Below are 24,176 nucleotides of genomic sequence, written 5' to 3' on the forward strand. Positions count from 1 at the left end.
ACACATTGCTGATGCCGAAAAACTAATTCATGCGTTCATGACCTCAAGACTAGATTATTGTAATGCATTACTGGGAGGATGTCCAGCAAGATCAATAAATAAACTTCAATTGGTTCAAAATGCGGCAGTCAGAGTGCTGACTAGAACCAAGAAATAAGATCATATTAGCCCCATTTTATCATCGTTACACTGGCTATCTGTTAAATTTTGTATTAATTTTAAAATTCTGTTAACTACATACAAAGCTTTGAATAGTTTAGCTCCACAGTACTTAAGTGACCTTCTGACACGCTATATTCCATCACGTTCATTACGATCACAAAATTCTGGCCTGTTAATAATTCCTAGAATATCAAAATCCACAGGAGGAGGTAGATCATTTTCATATTTGGCTTCTAAACTATGGAATAGTCTTCCTAACACTGTTCGGGACTCAGACACACTCACTCAGTTTAAGTCTAGACTAAAGACTCATCATCTATTTAGTCAGGCATACACCTAATTAATTAAGTTTTAGTGTTAAAGTCCTTGAAGTCATCCCGAATTAACTGAGGAAATACATGTAGATGCATTGTCCTTTTAAGAGCGTATTGTCCCTCCTTTGACCAAGTTGATAAAGGTATCATTCATTGAGGAGCATCGCAGTCCGGCTGCAAGCTTATGGCAGGTAATTTTGGTGAACTCCATCCTGAGCCCATGCTTCAGGCAGAGGCTCATGAAGAATCCCATGTCTTTGAGTTTGCATTAGTTCATCCTCTGTGAAGTCTGTCTTAGTAGACTGAAGTGAAGTCTGGCTCATCACTCAGCGACACATCGGAGTCGGACATCAGGCAGGACCGGAGATGGATCTGGCCGGTTCTGATTATATCCCGAGGTTCAGACAGGGAAAGAAATAGAATAAAATTAGCGTAGATGCCATTCACTTTAAAGCAGGGTTAAAGAATAAGAGAAGTGTTTATGGTTCCGGCAGACCTAACTAAAGCAGCATCACTATGAATTGAGGGATTAATGAGGTGTATGCCTGGCTGAATAGATGAGTCTTTAGACTTAAACTGAGAGAGTGTGTCTGAGTCCCGAACACTGCTAGGAAGACTTCCATAGTTTAGGAGCCAAATATGAAAAGGATCTCCCTCCTTTTGTGGATTTTGATATTCTCTGTATTGTTAACAGGCCGGAGTTTTGCGATCGTAATGAGCGTGATGGATTATAATGTGGTAGAAGATCACTTAAGTACTTTGGAGACTAAACCATTCAAAGCTTTGTATGTAGTTAACAGAATTTTAAAATGAATACGAAACTTAACAGGTAGCCAATGTAATGACAATAAAATTGGGCTAATATGATCATATTTCTTGGTTCTAGTCAGCACTCTCACTGTTGCATTTTGAACCAAAAATTTATTTATTTATAATTTTTTATTTTATTATATTTTCTCCCCAGTTTGGAATGCCCAATTCCCAATGCGCTCTAAGTCCTTGTGGTGGCGTAGTGACTCGCCTCAATCCGGGTGGCGGAGGACGAATCTCAGTTGCCTCCACGTCTGAGACCGTCAGTCCGCTCATCTTATCATGTGGCTTGTTGAGCGTGTTACCGCGGAGACGTAGTGCATGTGGAGGCTTCACACTATTCTCCGCGGCATCCACGCACAACTCACCACACGCCCCACCGAGAGTGAGAAGGTTACCCCATGTGACTCTACCCTCCCTAGCAACCGGGCCAATTTGGTTGCTTAGGAGACCTGGCTGGAGTCACTCAGCACACCCTGGATTCGAACTCGCGACTCCAGGGGTGGTAGTCAGCGTTTTTACTCGCTGAGCTACCCATGAAGTTTATTTATGAAACCTGCAGGACATCCTCCCAGTAATGCATTACAATAATCTAGTCTTGAGGTCATGAACGCATGAATTAGTTTTGCGGCATCAGAAACAGAGAGCGTGTGTCGTAACTTCACGTGGACGAATGCTGTTCTACAAATAATTTTATCATGATATACATGTCATACCATTAACAAGAAAGGCAAAGCATTCCAACCTCAAAAATGAATATAACATAACTTGTTTGTTTACAAGTAAACTCCACAGGGTAAGCTACCTTTTTAAATGTAAAGTTCAAGAAATGTGCTCAGTTTAGAATTTAATCCTACATTAGGTGTGTGACCTCTTTTTGATTAAATTTGGCAAATTTCATTGTCTTCAGCGGACGTTTGACTCCACTGAAAGACTTTCTTGTGATGCTCCAGTAATGCACCTCAAGCTGCATTGCCAACTGCCAATAAACATCACAAGAAGAAGAAATACTATCTTGCCTGTGACAGCACTATGGATCGAAAACGTTAACTAAATAGTACATTAATAAACAGCAAAATTGTTGATGTCCGAGTTGTTGTTGTGTTCAGTTGACAGGTGTTGTACTGCATTGCCAGTGCTGTCTTGTTGGATACACAGCGATATAATATTAGCCTGATAGCTAGCGGCTACATAGCCTAATTCCCATTACGGCAGGGCTTAAGTAGCTGCTAGCCAGTTACTTCCTAACCAGCTAATTTAGATAGCTGTGTGTACAACTTTGCCGAACTTTAACAAAAATTGTGTATAAAGACCAGATTTTGTTTTTTTATTTATTTTTTTTTTTAATGATATTATAAAGACAAATTAAATAATTAGCTTTTATATTGCTATTGTACTAAAACCAAAATAAATGATAAAAATATTATCTGTAGGGATGTACCAATGTATCGGCCAATTACTGACCAAATTACATAACCATTGATATAAACTGCCAATATCAACCATTGTTTTTTATATCTGCATTTTTATGCTTTTGATTGCATAAGCATGAAAACACTGATATGAAAAACTGATGGTTTATTTATCATTAATTACGTAAATTGATTGGAATGTATTACGTTTATAATCATTTCTCTGTGTAATATTAAGAAATACCTACCAAAATAAATGAAATCCGTAAAGTAATGCATGTTGAATGTAATAATTTCTAATATGAATTTGTAGTGTTCTATCATAATACGTTAAATATGAATTGTATTGTTTAAAACTGCAAAAACAGAAGTGCAAAATAACCTTTATTCCCCCACATAAATCATCGTGTTATTCTTTTTATCTTGTATTTTTATTGCTCTCTTAAATTGGCCTTTCAGCTGTTCAACAGATCCAATCCATGTTCAATGGAAATTATTTATTGTTAGAACAATAAAATAGCATTGTAAAAGGGTTCAGTGGAAAGGAGGAGGCGAGAACCGGCTTGACAACTTAATTTAATAAACAACTTAAGCACACAACCAAAACCACACAGTACAGCTGCCTGCAATTCTCTCTCTCTCGAACTGTCGTCTCCGGCCGCCTTTATCCCTCACGCGCCCCATCAGGCTGATTGGGGACCGGGTGTGTCTCATTCCAGCCCGGCCCCGCCCTCCTCGGCTCTACACTCCTCCCGGCGTTGCCTCAGGCCGGGGAGCCCCCGGCATGACGTACATCCCCCACCCTTCCTCTCCGGGGGGGGGGGGGGGCGTGCCTTACGCCCCAACTGCCGGCGGGTCATCCCCGCCTTCCTCGACCTGGGAGGAGACAGGAGGGGAAAAACAAACAAAAAAAATGGCGGGGGAAAGGCCAACACGGAGCGACAGAGAGAGAGAGAGGAGAGAGAGAAAAAGAAGACGCACCGGTTCTCTGATGCGCCGTCACGTGGTCCTCGAACACTACTCCACCCTCTCAGGCGGACTGCAGCTGCTCCTCCCCGGGCAGACCGGAGTCAGACCTCAGACCCCCAGTGGACAGAACGCCCCTCCGCGTTCCCGGCGTCCCGTGGGGACACTCCTCCGCCCCTGGCAGCGGCCCTACCACTCCAGGCAGTCGGGGAGTCGCTTCCCTCCTCCCCCCACGGACGGCGGTCTTCTCTCAACCCCTCCGCATTCCCGGGGGACGGTAGGGCACTCCTTCGCCCCCGGCAGCGGCTCCCTCGCTCCAGGCGGTCGGGGAGTCCCGTCCCCACTCGCCTCGCAGACGGCGGCCGTTCCCCGCGTCCGGGTGGTCGGGCTACTCCGTCCCCCGTCGGACGGCAGCCGCGCTCCCCGGGGTGGACAGCAGTGTCGAGGACTCTGCGACGGGAATCCCTCCTTCTTCCTGGGTTTCGGCACCAGTGTAAGGGGGTTCAGTGGAAAGGAAGAGGCGAGAACCGGCTTGACAACTTAATTTAATAAACAACTTAAGCACACAACCAAAACCACACAGTACAGCTGCCTGCAATTCTCTCTCTCTCGAACTGTCGTCTCCGGCCGCCTTTATCCCTCACGCGCCCCACCAGGCTGATTGGGAGGCCCAGCCCGGGCCCCGCCCTCCTCGGCTCTACAAGCATTTGTACCTCTTTGTAGATTTTCTAAGCATAATTCCTATGCAAAACAGGGATCTGACAAAGTAAGTTATTGGCCTGTAGTTTTTTGTTAAAATCGGTTTTGTATTGGCCAAATATGTTTATATCTGTGCGTCTCTAATTATCTGAAAAATATTTGTTCTTTCTCGGAAATTTTCCACGGACCCCCTAGAACCCTCTTGCGGACCCCTGGGGGACCCCAGACACAATTTGAAAACCCCTGCCTTAGAGGACAAAAATTTCCACGTCAAAAAACTGCCATAACAATATTATATATTAATTTTATTTTCCACTCTCACTGAATTTTTAACCAACATCGGTCCTGATCATAACTACCAAATATTCCAAATATTTGTTTATATAATGCCAATGTTGTTTTTTACACACACACACACACACACACACACACACACACAACACACTCTGACCAACACACACACACAATTTTAACTGCATCATTTATTCAATTGGCCTGCAGTGCTCTATAATACAGCAAACAGAGAATAGGGGAAAAGCTTGTATTTGCTCCATAGGCTAAACATGAGAAAAATGGCGCCATCTGGTGGAAAGCATAATATCATAGAATTCATGATTTTATGCTTTAATGGCACTGGGATCAAATATTGCAGTTTTAATGGGTTTCAATGGGGACATTTTTGTCCTGAAGGTCCTGAGTGTAACTATTTTGTGTATTATAGGAACTGAGGTTGAAATATCAAAATTCCCCCAAAAATACACAGCTTTGGCAAAATGTATGCCGTTGGCATTAATTTTGTCATTGTTTGTTGTGTCGGTTTCTCCTTCAGGCCTGCAGCTGAACTCTTAGAACTGTGGTGTCTTGACAAGGTTTGATTAATGTCTTCTGCTCTCCGTTATCTTGAGTTTAGACAAAATGTGCCCCATGGGTTAGGTTTGTATGATTTATGTCAAATAAAAAAGTACAATTTTGGATTGGCGTGTTAAATGAACAGACTGTTTTATATGCAGATAGTGCTGTAAGAGTCGCAGCGTTCAGAAATCATCAGACGAGTTAATTGAGCGCTTAGAAAAGGTGGCGGATCTCTTGCCTGCTGCGTATGGTGCAACAGACTCTGCAGACGTTTCCCGCTGGTTTGGTTTTGTGGCGGATCGCCACACTCAAGCGCGTCCTGATTGCAGAACAATCAGCATCTAATCTGCACTGCAGCAGCGTTCACGAAATCATCAAATCCGTGCACAGGTGAAGTGGCTCATGAAGGAACATCTACTTCCACTCTGCTCATTATTACTAGGTAGTTTCATTAGAGTCATTAGAGTCAGGAATCTCACTGGTTGTCAGATTAATATTTGACTATTGTGCATTAGCATATTCGTTTTTGCAATTGCATCAAAATTGGAATTGTGAAATTTCACAGGTGTTGTGTTCATTGTGACAACCGTAGTCAACAAGACACTCTTCCATCACGTCTTCTCCAGTCTCTGTACTTTTCGTGAACTCTGAGTGCTGAAGACCTCATACTGAGGCCTGATTGGACACACTCTCCCATGAGTCACTGAGTTGTCATCAGGTTTTATTAGCTGTATAGGGAAGGATGGAGGTGGTGCTCGCTCGGGGTCAAGGTTACCTTGTAAACTCTTCCATGTGAGTCCGCAGCTGACCCTGGTTATAGTGACCTCAATGCAGTTTAACGACTTTTAATAAAACCTGCAGGCGAGTGCAATGCCCCCAGCGAGATCAGATGAGCTGCTCAGAAACACAATTATCTGTATTCTCTAGTGCTGTCATCGTATTCATATTTTATGGTGTAAAAACCTCAGTGCTCCAGGGGATGATAGACTTTCCTTCAGATGTCTGGCATTAAACCAGATGTGTTATTCGGGTAGCTAGCTATGTAGACCGTAATAAGACATGCAAGTTAAGCTAAGTTGACGGCATTTGTGTCAATGTTGACTACCACAAAAAATAATTTCGACTCGTCCCTCCTTTTCTTTAAATAAAGCACAAATCTGTTACAGTGAGACACTTACAGTGGAAGTCAATGGGGAATTTTGGAGGGTTTAAAGGCAGAAATGTGAAGCTTATAATCTTATAAAAGCACTTCTTCTGTCAAAACTCATGTACAGTATTATTTGGGCTGAAGTGTTGTTAAAATTGTCATTTTTACAGTCATTTTAAGGTTTTAGGGTGTGATGACATTACATCATCATTAGGGCTGAAATGATTAGTTGTCAAAATAGCCTCTTTTAGCCAACTGTTACATAAATGCTATACATACTCTAGAAAATAATAATAATAATAATAATAATAATAATAATATAAAATGCTTCTCTCAAAGTCGCCAGAGTTTAATGCTTTGGTGTTGTTTTGTCAAAAAAAAAATTAAAAAATCTCTACAATAATGTGCACTTAAAATATGTTTTTAAATATAATAGAATAACAAATAATAACATATGCTGATAGATGCATGTTACCAAAAATGACATTTGCGTGCTTTGTGTGTTACTTCAACCCTTTTTTTTTTTAATGTTAATGTAATTTTATTTTTTATGTAAATACCTATTTCAGTTCTATTTGAAATGTACATAGCTTTCAGGGTAAACCCATATAGAAACCTGATATGTCACAATATATTATATAAAAAGTAGGCCTATATAAAAATGATCACAAAAGTCACATCCCTGCACACAACATGTATTTCAAAATACTACTAAACAGGCTGTTTTCATATATCTAACATATTTTGCTAAATAATAGATGCCCAAATATATGAACCATCGTTCAGATCAGCCTTTGCATCCAAATCAGCAGGACTGTTGTTTTCTAACATATGACCTCACTGTCCTCAGAACAGTTCTCTTTACACTCCCTCATACAGGGACAGTTTGATTACTGTGCACGACAGTCGTAACCCCGCCGTATTGTTGTCTTTGTCTCGCCAGCTTTCTGCTGCCTGCGCGCTCGTCATTGTCTCTGCAGATTTAATTTTAGTCTCGCTACGTCACTCTCACACACAGACGAGCTGCGGATGAGATATTTCTCGTACCGTCCCCCATCTGCTGCCAGACCAGTGGAGCTCATTCACAGCAGATGTGGCGATTTAAAGCGTTTAATAAAGACACCTGACGGCAGCAGAGAGATTCGCTGTAACTTCAGGAGATTATATCACCTCTGCTTTCAAAACAAATTACACTCCGCAGAGCTGATGAGAATCATGAGGAATTTAAAGGAACAGTTCTAATAATGGCAGAATTTGAATTTCCTTGCCAAGTTCATGTCATTGTGAACATGTTTTCTCATGGAACCCAAAAGATATTAGAAAACAAACCGGCTTGGGGGTCTGGGTATCTCGGCGAGTATTGGCGCTGACTATCACACCTGGAGTCACGAGTTCGAATCCAGGGCATGCTGAGTGACTCCAGCCAGGTCTCCTAAGCAACCAAATTGGCCCGGTTGCTAGGGAGGGTAGAGTCACATGGGGTTCTTGCTATAATGTGGTTCTTACTCTCGGTGGGGTGCGTGGTGAGTTGTGCATGGATGCCGTGGAGAATAGCGTGAAGCCATTAATAATAAAATTAATGATATCATGATATAAGATTCTGGTCATATCACCCACACCTGCTCTAGATATTCAGGTCCCTTAATGAATAAATTAACGATCATTTTACTACTTTATAAGAAGCACCAATTTATATATATATATACTGTATGTATGTATGTATGTATGTATATATATATATGGAACCAGTTCTGAATGAGAAGTAAGGCATAGGGTATTTGTGATGGCGTGATATGGTGTAGCAGTGTGGTCTTGGCGATGGCTTTTACATGTTAGCAGGGTTGTAAGAAGTTTAATAGTTAGGGTTTGGGATACTAACAAACTCTAACAAGCATATCAAAAGTGATTGGAGCGTTACAATGTGAAAATGAATTCCATAGGGCTGTTTCAAAGTGCAGATGTGTATGAAGTTCTGAACTACATTATCATAAATCCTGGAGGGCTGCAGAAGTCTGATTGCTTTATGTCTCACTCCGAAAGGTGTTTGTTGCAGTAGTTACTCCTCTGAAAGTTCCCAGTTCCTGATTTAATTCCGCTAGATAACAAAACAAAGTAATTTCCTCTTTTACTGCAGTGCAGGGTGTATAGAAGCATGGCATTGTTTATCTGATTCTCATGGACAGTGAAGATGCAGTTATGCAGCTGGAATTTGGTTTGGACAGAATGGAAAAGAGAGAGGGAGATTTGACACATGCAAACTCACTCGTGATCTAAATCGTGTTCGGTGAAATGCATTTTGCTATTTAAAGGTCAACCAGCACGCCAGTCTAAAAGTGACCTGCACCCTTTGAGCACGAGTTTGACGAGCGCACTGTGATGTATTTAGTTTCTTAGTAAAATGTTACATTTCTGAACACTGAATAAGTGTCATTGATGTGTTAATTTGGGCAGTTATGTGCTTCATTTCAAATGTCAGAAATCCAGCGATTACTGAACAAGCTGTTTTTGCAGCTGCGCTTCAATGAGGGCTGAGTGATTTATCGTATTTTTGCAATATAGTAATTTGTTGGCGATATAAAATCAGGGAAGAGTTTTGGGGGGGGGGTGGTTATCCCCAATTTGGAATGCCCAATTCCCACTACTTAGTAGGTCCTTGTGGTGGCGCGGTTACTACCTCAATCCGGGTGGCGGAGGACAAGTCTCAGTTGCCTCCGCTTCTGAAACCGTCAATCCGCGCATCTTATCACGTGACTCGCTGTGCATGACACCACGGAGACTCACAGCATGTGGAGGCTCATGCTACTCTCCGCGATCCACACACAACTTACCACACGCCCCACTGAGAGCGAGAACCACTAATCACGACCACGAGGAGGTTACCCCATGTGACTCTACCATGTATTAAAGTTGGCATAGATTTCTTCCTAACAGTGTGCATACACGCTACCTGATGTCAATGAATCTTCACCTTGTGATTGTTGAATGAATGTTGAGCTGTGTAGTTGATCTGGTTAAGCGGGCTGGTGAATTAGGGAACCGTCCAGCTGTCCAACGTCCCACCAACAGGACATCAGTACCAGGTCTCTGTAAGCCTCTTATATTTCATTCAGAACAAATCAGGACAGGATTTCCCTGTAAAGATTTAACCGAAGCGTACTCTCCTCTCATTGGTTCCAGCAAGAATAACAATGGCACCAACATATCACATTTGAAAATATCACTCTTTATCTGCAATGATACAACTTGCACATAAAATGTCAATAAAAAAAAAAAATCATTGAAAAATATCATTTTTGCAATGATAAAAGGTGTCTTTGAAAGTAGTGTCACAAGTGCATTCCAGCTATTGTTATTGTCATAATGTCAGATATGGATATCAGTAAATATTAGGGAAGAGCAAAATGACTTATTTTGCAGCAAAACTCCCTCATGTTGTTCCAAACCCATTTGACATTTGAAACAATTACTTTTCAACACACCATTGCATTATTTTTACCAAATGAAGTCCTTGCCGATCGTCACAGCACATTCCGAAACACAACATTGGAGTAAAAAAAAGAAATAAAAAATTCATCAAATAAAGTGCTGCTCATGGGGGCCTGGGTAGCTCAGCGAGTATTGACGCTGACTACCACCCCTGGAGTCGTGAATTCGAATCCAGGGCGTGCTGAGTGACTCCAGCCAGGTCTCCTAAGCAACCAAATTGGCCCGGTTGCTAGGGAGGGTAGTCACATGGGGTAACCTCCTCATGGTCACTATAATGTGGTTCTCGCTCTCAGTGGGGCGTGTGGTGAGTTGTGCGTGGATGCCGCGGAGAATAGCGTGAAGCCTTCACACGTGCTATGTCTCCTTGGTAACGCGCTCAACAAGCCACGTGATAAGATGCACGGATTGACTGTCTCAGACACGGAGGCAACTGAGATTTGTCCTCCGCCACCCGGATTGAGGCGAGTCACTACGCCACCACGAGGACTTAGAGCACATTGGGAATTGGGCATTCCAAATTGAGGAGAAAAAAAAATAAAGTGCTGCTCAGCAGCGCATCACAGTATTAATGAAAGCATTAATGAACATTTTTATTCAGTACAATAGCACTATTGCTTGATATTGCTTATATATAATGTAATTACTATTGATATTATTCTTACTATTATTTATTAATACTACATTGTATGTTCCATTTTACTATACAGTAGTAATATATTTATTTTGCCATTTCTTCAGTTTGACGGTTCAGTTTCACGCTTCAAGTTTCACAGTTAAATTGAGCTTTTATTTTGACGGCAAGCCGATTGAAGGACTTTTAGTTTGTATGTTTTGATGTATGATGACAGCTTCACACCTCTGGCTAAGCAGTTCACTATCTGGCTTAACACGCTTATCAAACCTCTAAAGGCTCCGATTTAATTATAGTATATAAGTATATAGTCTGCATGTGCTGCAAGCTTAAAAGTAAACGAGTGCTCTGCTCTTTGTCATCTATTACACAGAAACAGAGCTTGCGTGATGCTTGTGATGAGGTGTTATTAGTGTATGAGCAGGCCGGCTTCATGCATTCATTTTGAAGCAGCGCACCACATGCAGACTCTGTTTATTTCTACACATCTCAGCCTTTTGTGGTTTAATCATTGTCCTTGGGCATATCATGATTTACTTTGTGCATTCATACGTTTATTTAACCCAAATATGTCTAAATCCGTGACATTTCGCGTTTTATAATTCATTCCGTTTTCATGACTGGATTCTGCGATTCCGTCCATGGTGCATCGTGGAACTCATAGGGCCGTAAACGTCACGTGTTTGGAACAGCATGAGGGTGAGCAAATTCATTTTCATTTTTGAGTGAACTATCCTGTATAATCACATTGCTTTAGGCCCATGTCTATCACACGTTTTAAGTGGAATTCTTGATCTTTCTCAAAGATGTGGACTGCTTTCTTAAAAAAGTGCTGCCCAAAATATTGGCCCCATAATTTTATTAGCAAAGGGACGTAGCTTGCCAAAACGTATTTCTCAATGTGCTCAAAACAGCACGAAACTGTTGCAATGTTCGTTGTTCTTGCATAAAAACAGATGTTTAAAGGAGATAAACATAGCATAAGAAGTTTGACTCTACTGCAGCGACAGCTTTGGCATGCTGCCTGAATGTTTACGTCCTCTCAGTTGGATCGTTTCGAGATATTTTATATGCTTATTGTTCTCTCAGCTGTGCTATGGAGGCAGTAGGTTTTATGGCCGATTCAGCAGCAGGTATAATCGCTTCTATTACTCGGGAATGTTTTGTGTTAAGGCGTTTTGCTGTAACATCATCTATATCTTAACCAATTCGACCAAATCTCTAACCATGGGACTGTCAGAATCATGACATTTTGGCTACAGATGTGTGTTCTGAACGCTGGTTGGAATAGCGCGGAACCTTTGCGATGTGTGCAGCCCCAGGATCATTACACTGATGCATGCACCACAAACACAACAGTGATTCTGTGTCAGTGATCAAGTGATGGAGGAAGGACCTCTTAACCGTATTTCTTTTTTTGTTGTTGTTGCACAAAACAAACACAGATTGGACCTGTGAATAGCTGCTCTTACATGACTCGACCAAGGTCTCTGCGGAACAATAATGGGCGTTTCCCAATCTGTGTGTGCTTTCAAACCGGGATGGGCGTTTCTGAACTTTCCAGTTAAAGTAGGGTAGGCAAATCGGATCAATGTTTTTGTTCTGCAGATACACAAGGCAGGACATCCAAAACAAGCACAGAGCTGTGTCCCTGGATTACGTTGTTTGCATGTAAAACAAAAGTGTTATTCAAATTTTGATTAAATTGTACACAAAGTGAGCAACGCAACAATTACAGGATACCAGGTTTGTCTTTACTGAAATGCCGAAAGACTGCTGTAATTTAAACATTACTGATTTGTCATTGCATTTTTACACTTTCAACACAACAGACAAAAAAACAACAACACATTGTGAATATAACTCTTTGACGCAACAGGAGTAAACCTAAATGGAATGCTGTAATTGACACTTTTCACGATTGATTAATTGTAAATCTCAATTATTTTTCAGATTAATTGTGCATCCCTACCGTAAACCCATAAAACCCAACGTTACAGCTCAAACAATGCACATGTTTTAACAGAATTAATGTGAGTCCCTCTATAAATGTATAAGCGTCACATTTCTGCCTTTAAACCCCATTCACTTCCATTGTAAGTGCCTCACTGTAACCTTGATTTTTGCTTTAAAGAAAAGGAGGGATGGGATTTTTTGTGGTAATCAACATTACAAATACTGTCGATTGAACTTCTAGAAAATCTCCAAGTCACGGTGGGGGCCAGTTCCCCTTTGGCTAAACAGCATGAATATAATGCCAATATTAGGTCATGGTTTAAAATGGCTAAACTAAGTAAGTGTTAAGGGCCAGTGATTTTGTATGAACTGTAAGATTAATGATAATTTCTTTGAAGTCCATCCGGGATTAACTGCTAGTCTTAAGTGTTAGTCACCTTAAATTTTCAGCAAATGAAAACTGTATTGAGCGTCCACTGTCGGACATTTTTTTAAGCTGTTCAATGTCTTACTTTTCCCACAATGCAATGCGAATTAGACTGTCTTACTAAAGACAACTGTGAGCTTATTTTTTTTAAATTTTACTTTATTCACTTTTCTCCCCAATTTGGAATGCCCAATTCCCACTACTTAGTAGGTCCTCGTGGTGGCGCGGTTACTCACCTCAATCCAGGTGGTGGAGGACAAGTCTCAGTTGCCTCCGCTTCCGAGACCGTCAATCCGCGCATCTTATCACGTGACTCGTTGTGCATGACACCGCGGAGACTCACAGCATGTGGAGGCTCATGCTACTCTCCACGATCCACACACAACTTACCACACGCCCCATTGAGAGCGAGAACCCCTAATCACGACCACGAGGAGGTTACCCCATGTGACTCTACCCTCCCTAGCAACTGGGCCAATTTGGTTGCTTAGGAGACCTGGCTGGAGTCACTCAGCACACCCTGGATTCGAACTCATGACTCCAGGGGTGGTAGTCAGTGTCAATACTCATTGAGCTACCCAGACCCCACTGTGAGCGTGTTTTATGCAACAGGCTTTCTATGGAGTCTTTAGCTAGTCAGACTAATTGTTAGACGAAGTCTTAAGTTTAAGTGGCTATGTTTATGCAACCGGCCACAAGTCCATCGCAGTAGACTGAAGTGATGTCATCAAACAGCACAACAGAAAATATTTATTAAAGGAATATTCCGGGTTCAATACAAGTTAAGTTCAATCAACAGCATTTCTGGCATAATGTTGATTACCACAAAAAATAATTTCAACTCGGTCCTGCTTTAAAAAAATTTAAAAAAAATCTGTGTTCCAGTGAGGCACTTACAATGGAAGTCAATGGGGTAAATCTGTAAATGTTAAAATCCACAAGATATAAACAATATGCGTGTCAACGTGATTTTAGTGTGATAAAATCACTTACTAACCGCACCTGTGCCATGACGATGTAATGTCAGCAAACCCTAAAACCCTGTACAGATCAAATAATACATGAGTTTTAACAGAATTAATGTAAGTACTTTTATAAAATTATAAGCTTCACATTTCTGCCTTTAAACCCTCCAAAAAAATGACCCCATTGACTTCCATTGTAAGTGTCTCACTGGAACACAGATTTGTGCTAGCACATCCACATTAGTTGTCATAGTAACGAAATAGCATAGAAATTGCAATAGCAAACTTGCATATGTTCACCACATGCAAGTTTGTGTTTAGCAATGGATATTGTGTCAAAGTCTTTCTATCAAGTCAGTCCACTGTCGGGCATCTTTGGAACGCTTTCGAGACTTTATTTCCAGTCATGCCAGTGCAGCTCCTATCTACTTGAATGGGGGAACACCGAAATCTCAATAACGGTTGGTGAAGATTACGGTCAAAGAACATATTTCAAATCAGCAATAGAATCTGACAATACAGGAATCCTAAATTGTGCTTCTTTACCTCATATTACACACACAAAAAACCCCACAATTTCCCCGGGTTGTTTAGCTAATGCGCATGCACGTTCTAAAGTTGATTGACAGGCGATGTCTGTATCTAAAAGGTGATTGGCTCTTTTACCTGTAAGGCGGGACTTCCTTTCTACATCCGTTGACCGTTGGGTGCTCGGATCTCCTTGGTTGAGCTTTCCAATTTTTCCCATTCATTTTAATAGAAGCGGCCCGTCTCTGCTAAATAATCTGTGGTTGTGTTTAGCAATGGATGTTTTGCCATTGTTTGTTTTTCACGAGGGCATTATCCAAATATTAACACATTCGTCACACACAACAGTGGAATAAATGGGAAAGGTGGCATATGCAATGTTTGTTGCTGCTAGGGTTTACAACTGAACCATTTTATGGACGAAATTATGAGATCCCTTACGGGATGCTTATTGTCCTGTATTATAGCTGGCAGTGAAACGTCCCGTATTGGAGCATAAAAGAGGACCCCTGTCCTGTATAGGGATGGGACGATATATCGAGTTACGATATATCGTGAACCAAAACAATTATGAACCATATCAAGGCAAAACTCGATATTTTGAAATATGAAACATTGATTTCTGTCCATGTGATCATAAATGAAATGACCCGTCAAATATCATAATCTCTCTATCGCTTAATTTTACCCTACTGCACTTTTTCCTACACTGTTACAGGGTTCGCACAATCTCCTTAAAGTGCCTGAATTTAGCTTTTTAGAAATGTTAGTACTGGAATACCTGGAAAATCGCCTTGTTTTGTTGAAAAGTGCTTGAAAGGAAAATGGACCATTTCTTCCGTGTAATGTGTGTCCATCAAAGATAAGATCCAGCACTCCACTTTCATTGAATAATGTGTCTTTTAATATCCTCTCTGTTCTTTACAGTCAGATAAAAAGTAAAAAGAAATATGCAATTTTACAACAAATAGCACGAATGCACTAAAAACACCAAGACTTCTTTCTCGTTAATAAATGAACCGCAACACCTGTGCGAGTCTGTGAGATGCACGTTAAACTCTTAAAGTGACAGTACCTTTATAGCGCTTAGTTAAAATGTGATTATAATAATCAAGACAAACACATATTTTCACATACTTTTTCAGGACAGGTTCTGTTCAGTTCTATTGCTTGTTCTGTACCTGATCAGCCTAAATGTAATCCACTATATTTGAAGGCTCACTGCACACTGTAGCTGGAAAGTGAGGAGAAATGTTACAAAATTGCACTTTCTCGCCCCCATAAAAAAATTTAAAGGAGAAGTCTCAAACCTGAAATGTTCTGCATGCACACTATACTTACCTAGGTACCTCCTAAAAAAAATGTAGGACTGAGACTCGAACCCTTCCCATTATAAATTGACCCTAAAAGTGGAACTTTGAGCAATCTTGAGCATTACATTAGGACTTAAGTTCTAAGTCTAAGGAACAAGAATGTGCTAAATGTTTATATATGTACATATACCTTTTAATGTGCTCTAGAGATCAGTTTTTGTTCCAAGGAGGTAGGACCATCCTGAGCTGAGGTATTGAGGTTTCGTAAACATCTGTATAACCAACATTTGTCGTGCGCCATGACACAAAGATGGCTGCCGTGGTTAAACCAAGTAAAATTAAAATAAAAAACTGGTGATTTTGCAATACCAATACACAGAGGTAATCACTCAAAAAAAAAAATTTGGAAAATCAAAAATGGTCAGGCAACCAACTTTACAATTACTGGATCACTTCAGATGGACTTACCCTGCAATAATCGCCTGAATAGTCGAATAATCGTTCGATTGACGATTATTTTGATAATCGACTAGTTGCAGCCCTATTTGGATCAGTCTTGTGAAAATCGCTTTTTATGCATTTTTGTCCTGTTCGGACTACAATAAGCCTAAACCAGTTTGAGTCACGCCAAAAATATCAGATTTTTTATGCCTGTGTCAGCATAGCCAAATAGTCGTTTGATTGGCTGTTAGAGATGTCACAAACTGTCATTCAGTGCCTCTTGTCCTCAGTAGCACATTTATGCTGAACACCCGCAATGCATGTCCCATTCAACTGACTGCAAAATCTTGTCAAAAGGTCATCACCAGTCAAGGGTGTCATAAGCCGTCAGACCTCTAAAGCTCCACAGCTGCCAATGAATCATAACATTCAGTGTGTCCATCCAGACTCCAGTGAAGAATGACTGATATTGTCACAGTTGAGCCACATTTAGCCCGAACACTTCAGCTGACATGACCTGACTCACTCACAGAACACAAGACATCAGACACAATTACAAACCATCATCCTTTAAGTGACCAACCCAGAGCTACTAAGCCACAGCCCAGTGTTGAACAGAGAAAGTTGAACGAGAAGTGGAGACTTTGAGTTTGAGTAAATCTCCTTGTGCTGAGCTCAGTGTGGTCAGCTGATCTTCCCTCTTCTGCTCAGTGAGAAATCCAGCATGTGTGGGGTTTCAGATGGGGTGTGGAGCACTGGATGCACCACCATGAGTTCCCAAAATGAGTTTCCAAGTGTGTGCAAGTGGGAATAGTCCTGCTTATCGAGGGATTAACACATAAACAGTTTTTCACTTTCGTTCTAACTTTCTTAAGCTCTTTATCATGCTCTTTCTGTGTCTGTCCCATTGAGACACACACATATGCTAAAGATATGCTTTGTAGAAAGTTTTTGCAGCCTATTTCCTGGAAAGGATGCTGCCATTGAGTGTCTTTTCTGACTTAATTAACACTGACTAATTACAATTAACACAAAAGCATAGACTAGGCCTTCTCATTTTATAAGATTGCTTGATTACAACTTCATTATTAATCATCGACAGACTTCTGGCGGTTTATTCCTATGTTAATTTTTTATGTTAGTAATTATTTGTCAAAGTCTCAGAGTGCATTTACATGCACATTAATACAGTGATCACTGCGAAAAATCAGCTTATTCCAAAAGTCTGTGTTTACGTGAGATTTGAAATTATCGGATTATTCTCTACTTTTACGTCAAGTCATGCACACATTCGAAAAGCTGGTAAGAACGCCAGAAAAGGCATTGACATACAACGCAAAATCGTTGTCAGCTTATTAAGCATAATCGAGTGCTCGTAAAGGCACTCAATGAATTGTGTTTTTGTACAAACTTAAACATTAAAAGTACATTATTTATGAAATATGTGTGGGCGTAAATGAGATACATTTTTTCCACATGGTTATTTAAAGTGGTCATGACACGAGCGATCAAATTTTCCTTGATCTTTTGACATGTTAGAGTATAAAAACATAAACGTAAAACTTTTGTTGAAATCAAGCTGCCAAAAATGTCCACGTCAAAAAACTGCCATAATAATATTATATATGAATATTATTTTCCACTTTCATTTAGTTAATATTTTTAACCAACATCAATCCTGATCGTAACTACCAAATATTCATTCATTTTCAGGATTTTAACCCTTTAAATGCCAGTTTGTTTACATAATGCCACTGTTGTTTTTTTTACACACACACACAAATATCTCAATACACACATACAAAACACACTCTGACATCCATACCAACACACACACAATTTTATCTGCATCATTTATTCAATTGTCCTGCAGTGCTCTATAATACAGAAAACAGAAAATAGGGAAAAAGCTTGTATTTGCTCCATAGGCTAAACATGCGAAAGATGGCGCCATCTGGTGGAAAATATAAAAAATGTACATTTTGAAAGAAAGCATAATATCATAGAATTCATGATTTTATGCTTTAATGGCACTGGGATCAAATATTGCAGTTTTAATGGGTTTCAATGGGGACATTTTTGTCCTGAAGGTCCTGAGTGTGACTATTTTGTGTATTATAGATGTATTATAGGAACCGAAGTTGAAATATCAAAATTCCCCCCAAAATACACACCTTTGGCAAAATGTATGCTGTTGGCATTAACACAGCCAAAATGATCGAAAAAACTAAAATGAAAAAGACAAAAATGTCCCGAAGGTCACACAAGGGTTCAAATAAAAAGGCATGTCATGACCCCTTTAATATATGAACCAGTTTTGCTGAATTCCCAATCCCATTAATAATAACTATTTGTTATTACTGTTACCATAAAATTACTCATACCATGATATAACATTTTGGTCATAGACACCAGATGTGCCTTTGATGTTGTCATGAACACTGGCTCTACTGTCTCACACACACACACACACACACACACACAATCTGCTTTGAAGGTTCTTAATCATGTCTTCCAAAAAAAGGCCAGAGTGCATCATCGTCATAAAACCCAGAACAAATAATAAATGCATTATTTCAGCAGCTGTCTTACAGTAAGACAATAGCATAATAGCATAATCTTGAATAAAGTGATCAGTGTGCATGAGCTGTGGTTTGAATGCTTGCATATCATCATTATGACCAATGATGATCATCGTTGACATCATAAGTGACATAACTGCCATCCACTGACACTTAACTGCGACTGTTACAAATGTTGCATTATAAGGTTCTGCAAGCAGAATAAGTAAACTCTAAAACACGCCATAAGCAGCTTATCGCTTAAAGATGCTGAATGATGCTTTCAATAAATAATACATTTTCTTAATTCGTGAAGACCGACGTTTAATGTTGGCTTCACAAATCTTGCCTGAAAGTTTAAAACCGTTTGAAAGTTTGAAGAATAATAAGCCACATGTAGTTTGATTTCTTGGGCCGTGTAAAGAGAGATTTTAAGTCTGAAGGGTTGAAGGCCTTGCTTTGAGGTTGCTAAGGTGTTTTGATTGATTGATGGGAAGTTGCTAGGGTGTTCTAGGTAATAGACATACAGACCGATCACAATCAGATATTCCAGAGGGCCTTCTCCACTAGTGACTAAGTCTCTGTTTTTGTTTGCATGCAAGTTTTAGCCATTAGCATCAAGATAAATACATCATTTTGAAATCACCATTTAAAACATAAATGTTAAACACGTTCAAAAGCTGTTGTGAACGTTTTTTCAACTATGTTAAAGACGTTCCCACGTGTTCTAGACATGTGCTTTTCACTGCAACTGTTTTAATTTTGCAAAGCAATATGCACAATGTAAATTTGTCTACAAAAGAAAGATCATGAGAGTCAAGTGTGTCTGAACTTTCTCTCTGTTAGTATATAGTATGTATAGTTTTGGGAATTGGGATTCAGCCACATTTGCACAATGACTCAAACAAACACCATATTTTGCACATCGAGCTCATGTTTTATTTGCTTTATTCTCCCCTCAGGTTTCAAGTGCCCCGTCTGCTCAAAGTTCATCTCTTCAGATGAAATGGACCTTCATCTCGTCATGTGCTTGACTAAACCTCGAGTGACCTACAATGGTGAGACTGCTTTTGTTGTTGTAGTATATACAGCTGCCCACTTGAAGTGGAATGCAACAACAGTGGAAAATAAGTTTGACCCGCTCCTTTAAAGAAAGAAAGTCGTTGTTATTCATGTTGTAGAGGAGCTGTAATTATCTCTGCCTGCTGTGTTCTCATTGCATGTTACGACCTGGCAGCCACGTTTTACTGCACTCGGGTTTATAGTCAAACATGGCTGTTCAGATTCAGAACAAGGGCTTGGAAATTTGTTGCTGTAGTATTTTTGTGTTATATGTCATGCATTGATGCATTGAAACATTTAGAGACGTGCTCTGATGCAAAGATTTTTAGTCACCTAAAGCAATTTCAAAGCTGAAGATTTGTTACATTCGCAGCCCATTTACCTCCATAATCTGGCTTATTTCAGATTGAAACTGGTTATTTAATGGTATTGCTGTATCTGGGTCTTCAGGTGTCTAGTCTGGGTTTTAGGCAGCCTGATCTCATGAAAATGACGTGACTATGGCAACGTTTTTGCAAAATGATATAATGTGATTCATGACATGTATCGTGGTGAAATGTCCTCTGAGGGGCACTAAAACAGATGAGGTTTATAGTAGGGCTGGGCAATATACTGTATATCGAAAATTCACAATATAATCCTGATGATTTTTCTGACGATTTAAAATTAAGCAATATAGTGAATATTGCGATTATTTTGATGGACTTTTTATCTAGCCATTAAATTGCGTAAAGAGCGCATCGGTTGACTAATTTCACGATTCTTCAAGGCTGCACAATTAATCAAAATAATATCAAAATGGCGATATAGTCGTATGTGATTATTAAACTGCAAAGGCTGCGATTAAAGACGGATAAACATGGTCTGTGTGCACTTCAGAATAAAATGGTGACGTGCTGTTCTGTGCAAGGCTCTTGTTTTTACCACTTTTAGAGCATTTTAAAGAAAAATACTGCATGTTTCTACTGCATACAGAATCTACAAATCTACAAATGCTGCATCGTATAACAGAAAAGGAGATAACAGGGTTTCACAGGGTATCGAATGTCGTTAAAAATATCGGGATATAATTTTTAAAGCCATGTCTCCCAGCCCTAGTTAAAATCATCAAAACCGACCCCCCTAAACCTAACTGATAATGTCATAAAGAGCAAATGTGAGGTGAAAAACACAGTTGCGTCATTTTGTGGTGCTTCTATGACACTTTCGGCTCACATGTCGACTCCTCAGGACTCGTACCCCGCTCCTTTACGTCACAAGTGCAACACTCTATCAGTTGAGCTACTGCGCAGTTTTATCGCAGTATGCAAACGTTACAACGTATCACCTGACAAGTCATGCACTATAGTAAAAGTGTTAAAATATCACAAGATGACAATCGGAACTAATAATTTGAGGTGTTGCTCGTGATTTGCATGAAAGTGAATAAAAGTCGTTGTTGTTGTTGCACCTCTGCCATGGTACGTACAAAGAGCCACATAAAAATCATTTTGCAAAAATGTAGAGTAACGTGATTCAATGAGACCAGGTTGGTTTTGGGGGTCTGGTCTCGACTCCAACCCTAGACAGATGATAACAAAAGTGTAAACGAGGCCTTTGATACTGTCATTTACTTTGTGTTGTATTTCTAGAGAATATTATGGCTCATTGTTTCACTGTTAATCTAGCAGACATTAATTCTACAGTTAATCATGTGGAATCCATATCCATACGGTCATATTTGGATTTAGCGTCTGTGTGTGTGTGTGTGTGTGTGTGTGTGTGCACTGATGTCTCAAGTCACGTGTGTTTTTACAGCTCTTTGTCATGTTTCAGGAATCGTAAATTTTCAAAAATTCAATGAGACTGCAAGACTTCTCTGCACAGCTGGGGAATGTGCTTAACCGAAATATCTGATCTAAAACAACATGAGATTCACAGCGGTTAGTGATGTGGTGGTTATATTACCGGTACTGTGGGTTCACCACTGTGGTCTTTTGTTTTCTTCAGACCTTTAGAAGGGTAAACAGGGACAAATACTGTAAAGCTGACTTTAAACTAGAAACGTGGCACAGAAAAGGTGCATTAATACAGACTTTACAAACATATCTATCTGCCTATCAATCTATTGATCTGTCTGTCTGTCTTTCTGTTTGTCTATATCGATCTGTGTCTATCTGTGTGTGTGTCTATCTGTCTCTGTCTGTCTGTCTGTTGGTCGGTCTGTCTGTCTGTTGGTCGGTCTGTCTGTCTGTTGGTCGGTCTGTCTGTCTGTTGGTCAGTCTGTCTGTCTGTTGGTTGGTCTGTCTGTCTATCTGTTTATCTATCGATCTATCTATCGATCTGTGTCTGTGTCTATCGATCTGTGACTGTCTGTCTATCGATCTGTGCCTGTCTGTCTATCTGCCTGTCTATCTATCTGTCGATCTGTGTCTGTCTGTTGGTCGGTCTGACTGTCTGTCTATCTATTTATCTATCGATCTGTGACTTTCTGTCTATCTGTCTGTCTGTCTGTTAATCTGTGTCTGTCTGTCTATTGGTCTGTCTGTCTGTCTATAGATCTGTGTCTGTCTGTTGGTCTGTCTGTCTATTTATCTATTGATCTGTATCTTTCTATCTATCGATCTGTGACTGTCTGTCTATTGATCTGTGCCTGTCTGTCTATCTCTGTCTATCTGTCTGTCTATCTGTCTGTTGGTCTGTTTATTGGTTTGTCTGTCTGTCTGTCTATCAATCTGTGTCTGTCTCTCTGCCTGTTTGTCTGTCGATCCGTGTCTGTCTGTCTGTCTGTCTGTCTATATATCTGTCGATCTGTGTCTGTCTGTCTATCTATCTGTCTGTCTATTGATCTGTGTCTGTCTGTCTTTCTCTGTCTATCTCTCTGTCTATCTGTCTGTTGGTCTGTTTATTGGTTTGTCTGTCTGTCTGTCTATCAATCTGTGTCTGTCTGTCTCTGTCTATCTGTCTGTCGGTTGGTCTGTCTGTCTGTCTGTCCGTTGGTCGGTCGGTCTGACCAAATTGACAAATTTTGGTTGTAAAAAAATAGGCAAAAAGAAACTCCTAAAGTCTATTGTTTTAGAGAGATGAAGGCTATTCCATGCATTACTGTTTTGAAAAAAGAATCTCTAACCAGGATAGAGAGGGAAGTGGACGGCCAGATGCACAACAAAAAGACAAGTAAATCACAGTCTCTAGTTTGAGACAGACTCCTCACAGGTCCTAAACTAGCAGCTTCTAAATGCCAACGACCTGCATTGCTGCAAGGGGATTCTTGGACAAACAGAAACATTTATTTAAATAGAAATAGCCATTTGTAACATTCTAAATGTCTCTAAATCGTCTCTAAACTACATAATGTGCATTGTGACTATTTCAGGTTTATTCTCATTCATGTATGTCCAAGTATTTTGCCTATTAAATTAGCATACTGTACAAAACTAATACAATGCAATATTATACAGGAGGAAATGTATCCTCTATTATATTGCAGCAATTATCCAGATGTGGAATGAGATTATTAAAACTGTTATCAACTCCTACATGCCAACTGAATAAAATAAGGCAAAAATAAACATTTCACACAGTGTTTAGTGAGAGAATGATTGATTCAAACACTAAAAGTGGTTGTTCTGTATATGCATTATTGTATTACAGTTGTAATAATAAAGTCTTGATTAACATTATGGTTATTTAACATATTATTATTAAGTCAATTGTAGCATTTGGTTACATTATGTTTTGTGATTTCTAATACCTTCTTTATATAACATGCATCCCTTGTGCACTTTTGAGACAGGGCAGGAAAGTACAGGACAAGCACCATGAGTGAGAGTGTTACCCACTAGGACAGTTTATTTTGAACAAGAGGTGCGAACGGGCCTTGCTCAAGGGCCCAACATTGGCATCTTGGCAGTGCTGGGGCTTGAACCCCTAACCTTCTGATCAGTAACCCAGAGCCTTAACCACTGAGCCACCACTGCCCCTGTTTTCGCATATCCCAAGCTGGGGTCAGAGCGCAGGGTCAGCCATGATACGGCGCCCCTGGAGCAGATGGGGCCTTGCTCAAGGGCCCAACGGTGGCATCGTGGCGGTGTTGGGGCCTGAACCCCTGACCATCTAGTCAGTAACCCAGAGCCTTAACTGCCAAGCCACCACTGCCCGTAACTACATACAATTTGATGTAATTGTAACTATATCAGATATTGTTAATAAAACAGGAACTCATTGCGTGGGCATTGTTTGCCCACATATTTCGAATTTCTGGGATATTTTTGTCAATTTTGGTTGCATTTTTGCTCCGAGTCCCCGTTAATTTCCAACACTATTGGCACTGTATCTTTCTAAGGTATTTAAAAAGTTTATTTTAGACATATAGTAGCAAGTAAACAAGATATCCCCACACACACTGGTGGCCAAAAGTTTGGAATAATGTACAGATTTTGCTGTTTCGGAAGGAAACTGGTAC

At 40.1% G+C, this 24,176-nt stretch overlaps 1 protein-coding gene across 3 annotated transcripts in view; it reads left to right on the plus strand.

The window, feature by feature from the left end:
- Positions 1–24,176, plus strand: part of LOC127453218 (E3 ubiquitin-protein ligase znrf2-like) — a 425,349-nt gene that overhangs the window by 16,529 nt on the left and 384,644 nt on the right. For all 3 annotated transcript variants that reach the window (XR_007899373.1, XR_007899372.1, XM_051719464.1), the window contains exon 2: positions 19,633–19,728. Coding sequence is in view for 1 of the 3 variants with exons in the window: in XM_051719464.1 (XP_051575424.1) it covers positions 19,633–19,728 (96 nt within the window). In the remaining 2 variants the exon portion in view is untranslated. The remainder of the gene's footprint in view (positions 1–19,632; positions 19,729–24,176) is intronic.

Source organism: Myxocyprinus asiaticus, chromosome 15, assembly GCF_019703515.2.
Source record: "Myxocyprinus asiaticus isolate MX2 ecotype Aquarium Trade chromosome 15, UBuf_Myxa_2, whole genome shotgun sequence".
Taxonomy (NCBI): Eukaryota; Metazoa; Chordata; class Actinopteri; order Cypriniformes; family Catostomidae; genus Myxocyprinus; species Myxocyprinus asiaticus.